Source organism: Ursus maritimus, unplaced genomic scaffold, assembly GCF_017311325.1.
Source record: "Ursus maritimus isolate PB19 unplaced genomic scaffold, ASM1731132v1 scaffold_9, whole genome shotgun sequence".
Classification (NCBI taxonomy): Eukaryota; Metazoa; Chordata; class Mammalia; order Carnivora; family Ursidae; genus Ursus; species Ursus maritimus.
In genome coordinates this window covers 43,017,018-43,029,809 of record NW_024427107.1, presented here as the reverse complement: position 1 = coordinate 43,029,809, position 12,792 = coordinate 43,017,018, and the positions used below count along the sequence as shown (strand labels likewise).

Below are 12,792 nucleotides of genomic sequence, written 5' to 3'. Positions count from 1 at the left end.
GGGGCACCTGGGTGGCTCAGCCATTAAGCATCTGCCTTCGGCTCAGGTCATGATCCCAGGGTCCTGGGATCGAGTCCCGCATCGGGCTCCCTGCTCCAGTGGGAGCCTGCTTCTTCCTCTCCCTCTCCCCCTGCTTGTGTACCCTCTCTCGCTTGCTGTCACATAAATAGAATCTTTAAAAGAAAAAAAAAAAAAGGCAACAGGAACCATAGAGCGTTCAGATGTGAGTTGGCTGGGTCACTGGACAGGCTATGGAAGATTGTAAAATGAATACTTCCAGACTAGTGGATCATAAAAGCTTCCAGAAGGGAGTTTCTCAAGTTGAGATCTCAAGGATGAATTGTTGGCTTTATTTTTTTTTCTTACGTTACTTATTTTTTAAAAGCCCACAAGTTTACAATGTTTCCTGGTGCCCAGATCATAGCGGGATTCACTGTGAAGCTGTTTAAGGAAGCTGGCCCTCACGGATGCAGAGGATCGAGCACCTTCAGTTCACAGGACAGAAGCCAGCCTACAGCCCCGAGGCAAAGAACTGCTCTCTTCCTTCTGCTTCTCCTTTAACACCGGCGTGACCATCGACACATTGACACAAGCTTCCTGGGGGCGGGGGCAGGGGCAGGGAAGGAAGGTGAGTCTCAAGGTCTCCAAATATTCCTCCAAGACAGTACAAACAATTTCAACACTGTTCTACTTACTTTTGAAAGTAAAACAATCTTTTTTTTTTTTCAGATGTATTTATTTATTTTAGGCGGCTGGGTGGGGGTGAACGGGCAGAGGGTGAAGGAGAGAGAATCTCGAGCAGACTCCACAGAGCACAGAACCTGACCTGGAGCTCAGTCTCATGACCCTGAGACCACCACCAGAGCCAAAACCAAGAGTCAGACGCTTAACCGACTGCGCCACCCAGGTGCCTCTTCCTGAAATCTTAATATGCATATTTTCCTCAACGAAGATTAATCAGTGCAGTTTTAAAATGCAATTGCTCACTTAGAACCACGACTCTGAAAGGCCCACCGCATCTGATCTTCCTTCCTGCCTGAAGAAATTCTTTATAGTAAGAATTAAAAGCTGGCATTTGCAGAACACTTTCCGGTCTAATTAAATAGGAAACTGACAGCTTTACTTGTGTAATGCAAACCTCAAGATAAAGATCCACCCCAAGCTGACAGAGTTCACATGGCTTTGTATGACATGCTTGCCTTCCTGGGATACATTCCTTTCAATTAGTGGAAATCAACCATTGTTAGTCAGAAGTGAGAGGCATGTACAGAATTCTGGGATTCTAGAGGTCTGGAAGATACACAACACCCACTTACATGGACTTGATTGGCATTTAAAGCCTGGCTCTGCCAATAACTGGTGTGACTTGGGACCAGTTCTCTTCCTTTGGAAGTCTCATTTCCTCATCTATACAACGCAGATGTTCACACGTGTGAAGCGCTTAGCACAATGGCTGGCACATCGGAAGGGCTCAGTAATGATGTCATTCCACCTGATCAAAAGGCAGAAGCCACGATGCTGGAGGCTGATCCGATATGGCCAAACGGGGAAAGAGGAACAAGGCAGAGGACCTATGATTTATCTCCAAGTGGCATGACCGGAAGGATGACTGGGACGATGGGGAGGCCACGAGCTGAAACACAAGTCAACAGGAGCAGATTTGAGGAAAGGGAGGCCAATTTCCCATTTGGGGCACCATGAATAGGACATGTCAATGTCATCGAGACAGAGAAGACTGATAGCAGGATAAACGCAGGCTTAGAGATGCTCTCTTATTGAAGGGCGCTCTATGTAGGAAAGATAAATGTAATTTTAAAAGGCCTAAATTTCAAAGAATTAAAGAAACATCCAGTGAAAGTAAAATAGTGACAAAGAATAATTACGAATACATTCCTTTAGCTAAAATGAATACTGGGTAAAAAGCCACCATCTCACAAAGGCCACCACCTGGGGCAGAGGCGGATCTCCACCACACAGGACACAGGGTCCCTTGTGCTGTGGCTGGTGGCAAAGCGCACGGATCCATGGTTTCCTTATCTTCTCACAGCTGGGGGATCCTTCAGGTGGAGACCACAGGTGGAAGCATTATTGGCTCTTTGGGTTGGATGTCCCAAATCTAGGATCCCAGGTATCCGGGAACTTACAACTTTTCAAGTCTGAGTAGGCACCGGGGGAGCTGGGATGCCACCGTACCAGCTGTGGGACTACCGAGGAGGAGACAGATGAAGACAAGTTCAATCTGGGCCTTTTCTGAGACAACTGTGGCTCAAACCCTGCATGCTGGCTAACCACGCCCAGTCCCCCTGGGCTCACACAGTTCTCCTCCAAGCCTGCCTCGCTCTGTTGCAGCCACAGACCCTGGCATCTGGGCACACACCAAGGAAAACCTGTTGTAATTTTATTTGCTGAGTTGAAGAGGTTCCCATCTCAATACGCTGACTTAATAAATAAAAACTGTGTTTGTACTGTAAATGACTTTTTAAAAAGCATGTGTAAGTTGTAGCTGGGATGAAACAAACTTGAGTCCATGACACGGTTTCAAGCCCAACTCCTCATTCTGCAGCAGCAGCTGTCCTTGCTAATTAGGATCACATTGATGGGTGGATAGTGCTAAGACTTTGGCCTTGATGTAATTTTTCCTGGGTCGGCCAACGACAGCTTCTCTGTTCTGATGTCTGGGTGCTACAGTCAGCAAAAGGCATATGCGTGGGCTTCTGGGCAGGTCACCGATCTGTTGGCTTCCATACTCCAGAGTCATTTGGCAGAAAACTTGGCCAGTGTGCAGAGACACTTTTAAGTGAATTCCATGGGTGTGGAGACATCCTTGCAAAGCCTCCTTTTTCCTTCCCTTCCAGTCCGAGCTGCCAAAAAACCCATTTTACCGAGCTCTAGGCACTGGGTTTGGTGCATGTTAGGTCTGAAGGTGGGGAGCCCTGTGACGGCCGAGCCCGCACTTGAGGCCGGCAGTCCCTTTGCAGGACCCTTTCAATACCCTGGAAAAGACACCTGCCCTCTCCCCTCCAGAACGTTAGAGACTGCCTACATAACCAGCAGCCATATTAGTGAAATTTAAGTCGGTTTCTAGATGGGTGCCAAAAACTACACATCTTTTTCAAGAAATGGAAATATTTTTACAGCCTCATTAGTGTTCCTTGATCACAAAAGCTCAGTTTGCACAGCAGGATTTTATTCTCCAAGGATGAGTATTTCAAATACAATACACCCCTCTATGGAGAAAACAACTCTAATGGTGACAGTGTCTATACAGATGGTCTAGTGAGATCATTACTAGGAAGTACCGTTGATTAACGAACTGAGAGTGAAGAGACACATGAAATGAGGTGTGGTTTGGCTAAGCAGTCAAACTAAACAAGTATTTAGGGCCAGGACAGACAGTAATTTTTAAAAAATAAATAAATAAAAATGCGGGGCAGAAAGGATGGGAGGGGGCAAGTTTCTTGCATTCTCAGGGGACAAGAAGACAGGGTGGGGGCAGGGACAAGGACACCAGACTTGGAGGAGATACTGCACATGAGGTTTGTGTTGGAAGAAGGTACAGGAAGGGATGGGCGAGTCTGTTGGCCTTAAAACTCCTCCATATGACTGGGCATTCTGGAAATCTGACCAGTTTGTTCAATGGAAGCTCGGTTCCCAGGGTGGACAGACCACATCGAAGCCAAAACATGTCAGCTTCCTGTTCCCTCTGGCCCAGAGAACAGACTCCAAACTCTCCTACGTAGGCTGCCTCTTGGTGGGTCCATTTGCACACCTTCTGGCACTGGGCTGAATATCCAAGATCTAGTCATAAGGATCTCGGGAGAGTGGTCAGACACGAGGAGGAAAGATGACTGAGGCGCTCTCATCAGTAAAGGGACCAAGAGGTGTACAGGCATGGGACAAGTGAGGGAATGACCGCAGAGAGCAAAATAGAAAACGGGGTCAGATATTAAAGTTGGATTTAAAATACATTTAAGAGAGGTATTTAACTGGATTAGCGATGAGATAAAGAGTGAATTGCTGAGTCATGGAATGGGCTCTGCAGGGTCATTCTAATCGAACATCACAACCTCCCTGCAATGGAGCTGGGAGGACAGTTCCTTACTCTGCGGGGGTAATTATGGAGGCGGCTTTCACGCACAGCCTGGTTATGCCGTAGGTCAGGAAAGGCTGCTTTGCCAGTTCCAGATGGACCCCCGAGAATGAAGGGCTATCCCGGTGTCTGTGGTGTGGTCTGAGCATTACATGAACCGTATTCCCTCGGAGGACGCCACACAGACTCAAAATCAGTAACCATGCGCCATTTTTCATACCACAAAAACTATTAGTCAAAGGGCTGGAAAATCACAGGGAGGTCCACACAAGCCACTGTGACGTCCTACGTGCCTTCCAGAGGTCAGTGCGACTGTCCGAGAGGGCTTTTCCCTTCCTACTACCTATTAATATTTTTTTTTCATTTATTTGTTTTATTGAAAACGGAAATCTAAGATGTACAAATTTCTCTTTGAAGTACTATGGCAGATTCAGCAAACACGTATAAATGCTATCATATTCTGCCCTTCCTCTCCCCCTTGTTTCTCCCACTCTTCAGTCATACCCACAACACCATCACTAATCAAAAGATTGTTTTTTACTGAGACAGGAGAGGCTGTCCAAGATTTTCAACGTGGCAGTCTAGGCAGCAACCATTAATTGCTCAAAGTTAGTGGAGGGAGGACATTTCTTATGCATTCCTGTACAATAAGGAACTCAAAGATCTTGAATATGTGATCTCTGCCTGCACGTGAATAATTTAATCCAGAAGATCAGGCGTGTGTAGAAGGTGCCTAGCAAACTAGGTAGCACACCATAAAGGATGTGTAAATGGTGGAGTAAATACTACAGCATTTCCCACAAGGAAGAGAAAACTGGAGCCTGAGAGCATTAAAGAAATGTTTATCAAAGATGTAATTCTTCAGATGCACCATGGAGCAATTTGGAGAGCCGGAGAGGATAAAGGAGGAAATCCAGGGATATTGTATGTGGTTCTCAAATTCCCAGGTACTTTAGAATAAGGCAAGTACGTATTGTAAAAAGCACCTACTACCTATTAATATGATTAACTTACTGTGAATCTTATGGGCACAAAGTTTCCAGGGAGAAAATTTCTCAGGTTGAGTCTATAAAGAATACTAATGAGATATACCAAAGGAATCACTGAGGCGGATTCTCAGGGATAAAAATCCCCCCTCCTACCTCCCTTATTTAATCTCCCTTGGAATGGAGGAAAATCCGAACTGCTTCTTAAAAGTACACCGTGGACAGAAAGCAACCATGTGCAAAACAGCTGAGCACAGAGAGCTCGGCAGGGGTGCGGTTTAGGAATGTTAGAACCTCGGGTCTGTTCAGCTCCATTTCTCTTGGCCTAAGGTGCTCTGATTTTATCAGCACTGAAATAGAAAAAGAAAAAAAAAATACATACATGTATATATATACACACACACACACGAATGTGTGAAACAAGCTGTAAAGCTGCCTCCTTGAGCCGTATGTGGGTGGGAAGGGTCCCCAGGTACCATCACCACAGAGTCAAAAGTTTACTTTCTCAGATGTGGGCAAATCTCACTTTAATTGCAAAGCCTCCATTTACAGCACACTCAAGAATGCACAAACAGGGGAGCTGTGACTTCTGAACACATGAATATGTAAAAGTTCCTTGAAATTCAGGGAGTCGAGATAAGAGCATTCCACAAGAAAAGCACTCCACCTCATTTTCCTGAAGACCGTTTTATTTTTGAACAGATGACTGGGCATACTCGGAATTTCAACATAGTAGGATGTACCTTGCAGGCAGAGAAGAAGAAAACCTTTTCTCACACTGTTAGGCAAATCCTTAGTGAAAAACGTCCTGGGTGGGCATGGGAAACCGGGAGGAAGGGAGCACCGGATACCATGCGGTACTAAACACATCCTTGCCACCCCTGTAACACAGGTGAGAACCCCCCCCCCATGACCCCAGACACGGGGCATCCAAGGGCAGCCATCGGAGAGTGGTCGCAGTCACTGCCTGGGATTGTTGAAGGGTTTCAATTTCGCCCATGGACAAAATCCTTGAACAGCAAATACAAACTGTCATTGAATTTAAGTCATAAAGAATCTTAAGGAAATTCTTGTTTTATTTATATAGATATGGACTCCTGTTTCCTTCATTAGAGCAATGACCACACAACTGACATTCCTGCTCTGTAAGGTTTGAAGGGTTTGTTCAAACACTGGAATGGCTTAAGAAAAGCAGTGTCTAATTTTGATTTTATTTTATACTTTCAAAAGAGGTAAGAAGGAACAGAGAGACAAAGTGTGATTAATTCCCCGACTCTGAGGCCCAGCAGGGACAAAACCAGACTTCTCTGACGCCGGGCTCATCTAAATGGCTGGGAAGTTTCAATGCCTAGGGGACCCCAGGGAAGACAAGGGAAGCCCACTGCGCCCCACCCCCACACAGAGAATTCTACAGCGAGTCTATCACCGTGCTCTAGCCGAAGCGTATGCTTAAAACTAAAGAGGGTTTCAACTTAACATCTACATTTTAAAACTGGAGCATTTCAGCAACAAATAAGCTCCAAGAGCTCATCCCAGAAGTGAAAAGAAAGACTACTGCTCTGACGTCTGGAAATCAAGCTGCTGTTCTCAGTTCCAGCCCACTCGCAGGCTCAGGCAGACACGTAAGGGGGCGGCGGCTCCTTAGCAGCGCCGTTCACGGCGGCATCATCGTACGGGGGTAACAGCACCTGAGGAGAACAGAGCAGGCGAGGGTCAGTGTGTGAAGGTGCACACCCATCCCCCCGAGCTTCCACTTCGATGGAACTTGCATGCAATGAAATGTCGGCCATCACCCGTGCCAAATCTCAACTCGACAGCAAGCGGCTACACTTCGATGGGCCTTATTCTTGAAGGGGAAAATGGGAAGAGACTTTTGGCCTTTTCCAGGTTTCCCAAACCCTGCTCACATGTTCCTGGCTGTCAAGGTGCCTGGAGGGCCTCAGGGCTGTGTCTCTAGGACTAGGAAGGAGGAGACTGTCTCTCAAGAGGAAAGAAGGCTTCTCGGTGACGTCTACATGTGCACACGAACGAGGCGGGCACCTGACTGACCATGGGAACCACTCATGGTGAATCGGCCACATTTTCTCAGTGTATCCTTGAGTAACTTACTTAACCTCAATTTCTATACCTGTAACATAGGGATCCCAGAGAATGAGAGGTCACAAAGTACTCAGCCCTGCTTGACACACCCAAGATGGCTGATACTGTCTGTAGATGGCTGAAGAGGAACAAATGAGAACGAGAACTCGAGTTGATTGACAACCTTCCTATTCACATGCCAAGGGCAAAACCAAGTGCTTGGGATGGTTCATGAACTGCTGAACATTAGAAAACATGGACTGACTTTGGAGTAAAAAAATAAACCAGGGAATATGAACTCAGTATAATTAGCCTTTCTTCAGTCAGCTACAATTTATTATGCACCTACTAGAAGACAGGCATTATGGGTACAAGGTAATTAAGATAAAGGACAGTCCCTGCCCTTAGGAATTCAGAGATGAGATGAACTAAAACCTTACCACCTCAAGCGCTTTGTGGAAAGAGAAAGAACATTCACAAATGGAAAAGAACAAAACAAAATTATGGGCATCATTTACACTGAAGGTAAGTATTTGTCAATTTCTTGCATTTATATTTATTTATCCTTTTAGCTTCCAGAGGCACAAAACTAAAATTTTCTTTTTAAGTTTTCTGTTTTAAGTTTTTGTCATACCCTATTCCCCCAACAATACTACAGACACACACACACTCCTACCTCTCTAATTCAACACACTTGACGACCTATTCTTCTCTCCTCCCAGGCTTGGAGCTCCTGTTGGGCAGAAGCCCGGTCTTACTTAACCCTGGAGTTGGACCCAGTGCCCATTCGACAGCAGGAACTCTGATGTCGGTGGACTGAGAGAGTGAGGCATCGCCGGGGCTGGCCCTGGCAGAGTCTGTATGGTGCCTCAGATGGGCAGGTGCAGCCTGGCATTCTAGGCAGAGGACGTCGACACTGGCTAGGGTCCAACGAGGAGACAGAAATCACCCAGTCATTTGAACAGAGGCGGCTTCATAAAGAATAATTAACAGAGGACTGGAGGGGAAACCCGTAAAATCGGGCATGACCAACGCATGGGTGTGAACAAGATATGAAAGAAGAAGACACAGGGAAAATGACTTTAGGCGTCTCGGGAAGAGGGATCAGGCCCAGAGAGAAGAGGACGCGCTGCAGTTAGACAGGTAAGCACACAGACAAAGGGAGGGAAGCCTGAAGGAAGAGCACCTGCTGGGACCCCAATGAAAGAAGGGCAAGGGTCAGAGCTTCCACCCAAAGGCACTTAACCCAGTATCTGGCAGCAGCATGGCCACGAGGGTCTCAGCGTGACTGGTGAGAAAAGCGTATTCTCTACAACAAAGCCACAGCTCCCCTCCCTGCATCTGCACACCGGTGCGTGCGTGCGTGCGTGTGTGCACATTAGATACAGTAACTTATAACCAGCGGCAGCAGCTGTGATCGACATTAGAAATATTAAATTTTGCATGACTGAGCTTCAGCATTATGCTCCTCAGCCTCATTAAACAATTAACAGATTCGTATCTACCATTATCCTTGAAGAGATTGTCCGAAAACACAGCGGAGCTACTTAAAAGGGAGTGAAATCAGCCACTGCATCCAATTTACTCTCTTTCCTGAGCAAAATACAACACTCAGAGTCTGCAAAATGTGCACAGAAGATTAAACACATTTTTTTAAAAAGAAAAAAAAGGACTGTAACTTTGCCTTCTGTTTGTCAAAATAGACTTGCTTTCACATTGTTAGGTAGTTAGTCACAGTTTCTTGTAATTTATCTTCAAACTTGTTTATTTTTTAAAATATTTTATTTATTTATTAGAGAGAGAGAAAGAGGGAGAGAGAGAGAGAGAGAGAGAGCGAGCAGAAGCAGGGGAAGCAGCAGGCTCCACGCTGAGCAGGGAGCCCAACGCAGGGCTCGACCTTGGGACCAGAGCTGCAGGCAGATGCTTAACTGAGTCACCCAGGCGCCCCTTCAAACATGTCTTAAAGTTTCACTTTACACTGGTATTTTAACAACCCAATATTGGCCTTTCGTCTCAAATATGCTATGGCCTTGGACCCTTTATCCAAAGTCAAGATGCCTGGTGACGAGTCTGTTCCTTCGCTAGGGCTTGTGACAGCCTCGCCTGTCTCACTTCCTCACCACCACATACTAAATGCTGACTGAAGAACAGTCTTCACACGGTACCTCACGCTCTTTTCACTGAAAGTCATCCAAAGGGAATCAAAGTTTTACATTCTGAAGGGACAAGGTCATCTTTTTTTAATTTAAATGATGTTAATATTATTGACAATTTCAAGGAAGGGTTGGTAACATACGGGCCATACTATTTCTATTACAGTCCGTCAATACTGACTAAAAACACTTCCCACTGTCCTTTTCTACTAACATCAATGAAGTACCTGGAAATCTGAGAAAACAACTGTAGGGTCAATTAAGATAGAACATGCCAGTTAAGATGCCACAGAACAAAACCAGTTCAAAGCCGATTATTTTGACATTTTCAGAAGTTGGCATTTAGTTAAACTCCATCTTTCACTTTTCAAAATTTAGTTATTCACAGTGAATGGCTAAGAAATCATCTCTGAGGGCTAAGACTATAGGTCATACCCGACTTCACACTAAAGTCAGTGCCTGGTAAATGGCAGCTACTCAATGAGTAGGCGAACACAGACACATTGCAAACCTCAGCCACAGACCACTTTACTGCAAGCAATAGTCAATCCAGTGAACTTCTAATCTAAGCACAGTCCCTTGGAGTCTGTCTTAATAGGAGCTTAACAGAGTGACTGTGTGATAGTGTAACTTTCTTCCTTGCAGATGGAAAAATCGCTCTTGCCAGTGACCCCAGAAGACAGCTATTCGTTAGGAAGATTAGAATCTGTCTGTACCGTCTCTCTAATTGGGAGTTATCCTGCTAGGTTACAGTGTGCTTGTGGGAAGGCAGCTCCTCCATCATTTCAATTCAACGCAACAAACACTCAGGGTGTTACCAGAGCACACTTCATTTTCCTAGCTACATCAACATAGAGAACGGTCGGAGGGAGAAATAAATTAACATCAAAGGTTGCAAAATGTAAGAGAAGTGATTCCAGCTGGCCATACATCCATAAGTGATTAAAATCTGGGAACTGAATTCATTCCATCAAATACTAAGAAATGATAAAATGCTCAAGAGAAAAGAACTATTTATTGGTAAAAATAGGAGATTTTTTGGGTACTACGGTTAGAGTTGGACTTATACTATTAGAGCGAAGGCACTAAAAGCTTCTTTGGAACTCTATAGCTGCTAAGATTACATCCCTCAAAGTATTACATGTAAGTTACATAAATGTCTTCAGACATTCACAAAATGGCATGCCAAATTTTGTGTTTGTGCAATCATTTTCCTGGGAAGTGTGTTCAGAGTTTTCATCAGATTCTCAAAGAACCATCCCTGGACATTTGGGGGTCCAAACCTGGGGTAAGAGGCATGAGGTAAATTGCTTGCTGGCCCCCGCATCCTAACAGGCGAGGTACATTAAAATGAAACCAGTGACCAGGATGACGGCTGTGTGGCACCTCGTCCCTACCCTAGGAAAGAAAGAGAACTGACGACGACCTATAGAGTAAAACACTTGGAAAATATTAGTAGGTGATTAACAGATCTAACAGCCACACAGAAAGGATGGGGACTTAGGTAACAAATAAAAAACTTGGCAGCTGAGAAAGCAAGGCAAATGTTTGCTGGGAAAATCAAACACCATACAAGAGAAAGTGTATCACAGAGCTCTGCACTGAACAATACCCGAGTATGTGCCTTGTCAAAAGTAAATACTGACTGATGACGGCACCAGAAAATCCGGTATGATATGAGGAGCACAAGGGAAGCAGGGAACATGAGGAGGGGGATGAGAGTTAAATCCCCCCCTTTTCAAAAGATCTTATTTGAGAGTGAGCAGGAGCAGGGGGAAGGGCAGAGGGAGAGGGAGAGGGAGAAGCAGGCTCCCCACTGAGCAGGGAGCCCAATGCGGGGCTCGATCCCAGGATCACGACCGGAGCCAAAGGCAGATGCCCAACTGGCCGAGCCACCCAGGTGTCCAAGGGTTAAATCCTATTCAACAAGAGGTGAAAAGAGGTCTGGCATAGATCATCAAACAGCGAGTTAAGACATTATTTTTAAAATAGAGAGGCAGACACTAGAAGAAACAGGAAAAGGAGTCAGCAGGGCTTACTGCTGGGGCTAGAGACGGGCCCGACAATTAAGAAATCAGGCTTTCAGTGCCATGAGCTTTAGCACATGGAATGCTGTGTTAACAACACAGATCACATTTAAAATGTGAAAGGGTAATCACGGCAGTGCTGAAGGGAAGAGGACGTCCGTCATCGAGGGGCGACTTTCAACCTGAGGATGGGGGGCAGGCTGAGGGCCGCGTCCTTCTTTGGCCTTGCTGGCTGGCAGCCAAGTTGTAGGCTTGATAGGAGCTTCTGCAGGCGCCTGGTAGATAGTCTGACTTGCCAGGTTTGCGACTCTCAAAGCAAAAAAGGGTGGTAGGACCTGGACCCCATGCGGTACAGACACTGAACAAAGCAACCAGGGAATAGCGTGCTGGCGGAACTTATTATCTCAGGTGAAATATGCTCTCATGGAGACGGTGATCAGGACCGGCCCCACCCCTGCCTGAGACTCTTCTCCAGTCCTGTGAGCCCTGACCTCCACATTAAAACATAAGGCAGAGCAGCCCAGGCACCATCTCTAGTGAAAACGAGAACTGAACTACCCCCTGGAGGACCCCCCAGGAAACACACATGTGCAATGGGAAAATGGACAAGTCCCTCATTTAATACCACACTCTTTGTGCTGTTCACGCCCAGGTCAACAGCAGCCCAGTATCTGACCCTACCCTACCGATCTGCTCCCAGGACTCCCTGGCACAGCACGAGCATTACCAATCTGACTCCTCGTGATTTTTCTCCCCTAGAATGCTTTTCTTTCTTATGTTGCTCCATATAAACCCAAACAACCCAAGGCTCAAGCTGAATTCAATTCTAATATGGAGATCTGAAATACTCCAGCCTCGATGACACTCTTCCACATAACCCTGCCACGCAATTACAGTACAGTAAGTTCTTGAAGTAAACACACTATGATGATATATTTTCAGATTCCTCGTAGATATATGAAGTCATAAGAATAACACCAGAAATGGCAGTAATTATAATTCAGCCCACTGAACTCAAAGACAGAAAATCACTTTCCTGAAGCACTTACGTAATTTATCAAATTATAGATTATCTTGTACTATTAACTGTCTCATATACATTTACCTTTCTCCTCTCCAAAAAGTTTGTGGAAGGCAAGAGTCTCACACCTCTGTATCCCTTTCTCAGAACTGGTTCTTAAGCAGAGGGGGTGTTCACCTGTGAGTTCTATCACTTAGTCGACATGTGGCCACGATCAAATTCTAGAGGCAATATGGTGGTGGACAAACACAGGATCTGAAATCAGACCTGGGTTCAAATTCTCTCTCTGTGATCTATGATCCCTGGGGTCCTCCGTTACTGAATCTACCTGAACTGCAGTTTGCATTACCTATGAAATGAAGACCCTGACAGGATCCCTTCCCAGTGGTGTTGTAAGGACTTAAGGGAGTTAACAGACCTAATGTGGCGTACAGGC

The 12,792-nt window shown here is 45.6% G+C and overlaps 1 protein-coding gene across 1 annotated transcript in view; it reads right to left on the bottom strand.

Moving 5' to 3' along the window:
* Positions 1–5,747: 5,747 nt before the first annotated feature.
* LAPTM4B (lysosomal protein transmembrane 4 beta) overlaps positions 5,748–12,792 on the bottom strand; it is a 71,329-nt gene continuing 64,284 nt past the window's right edge. Inside the window, exon 7 of the mRNA XM_040625794.1 lies at positions 5,748–6,764. Coding sequence (XP_040481728.1) covers positions 6,687–6,764 — 78 coding nt within the window. The 3' untranslated portion in view covers positions 5,748–6,686. The remainder of the gene's footprint in view (positions 6,765–12,792) is intronic.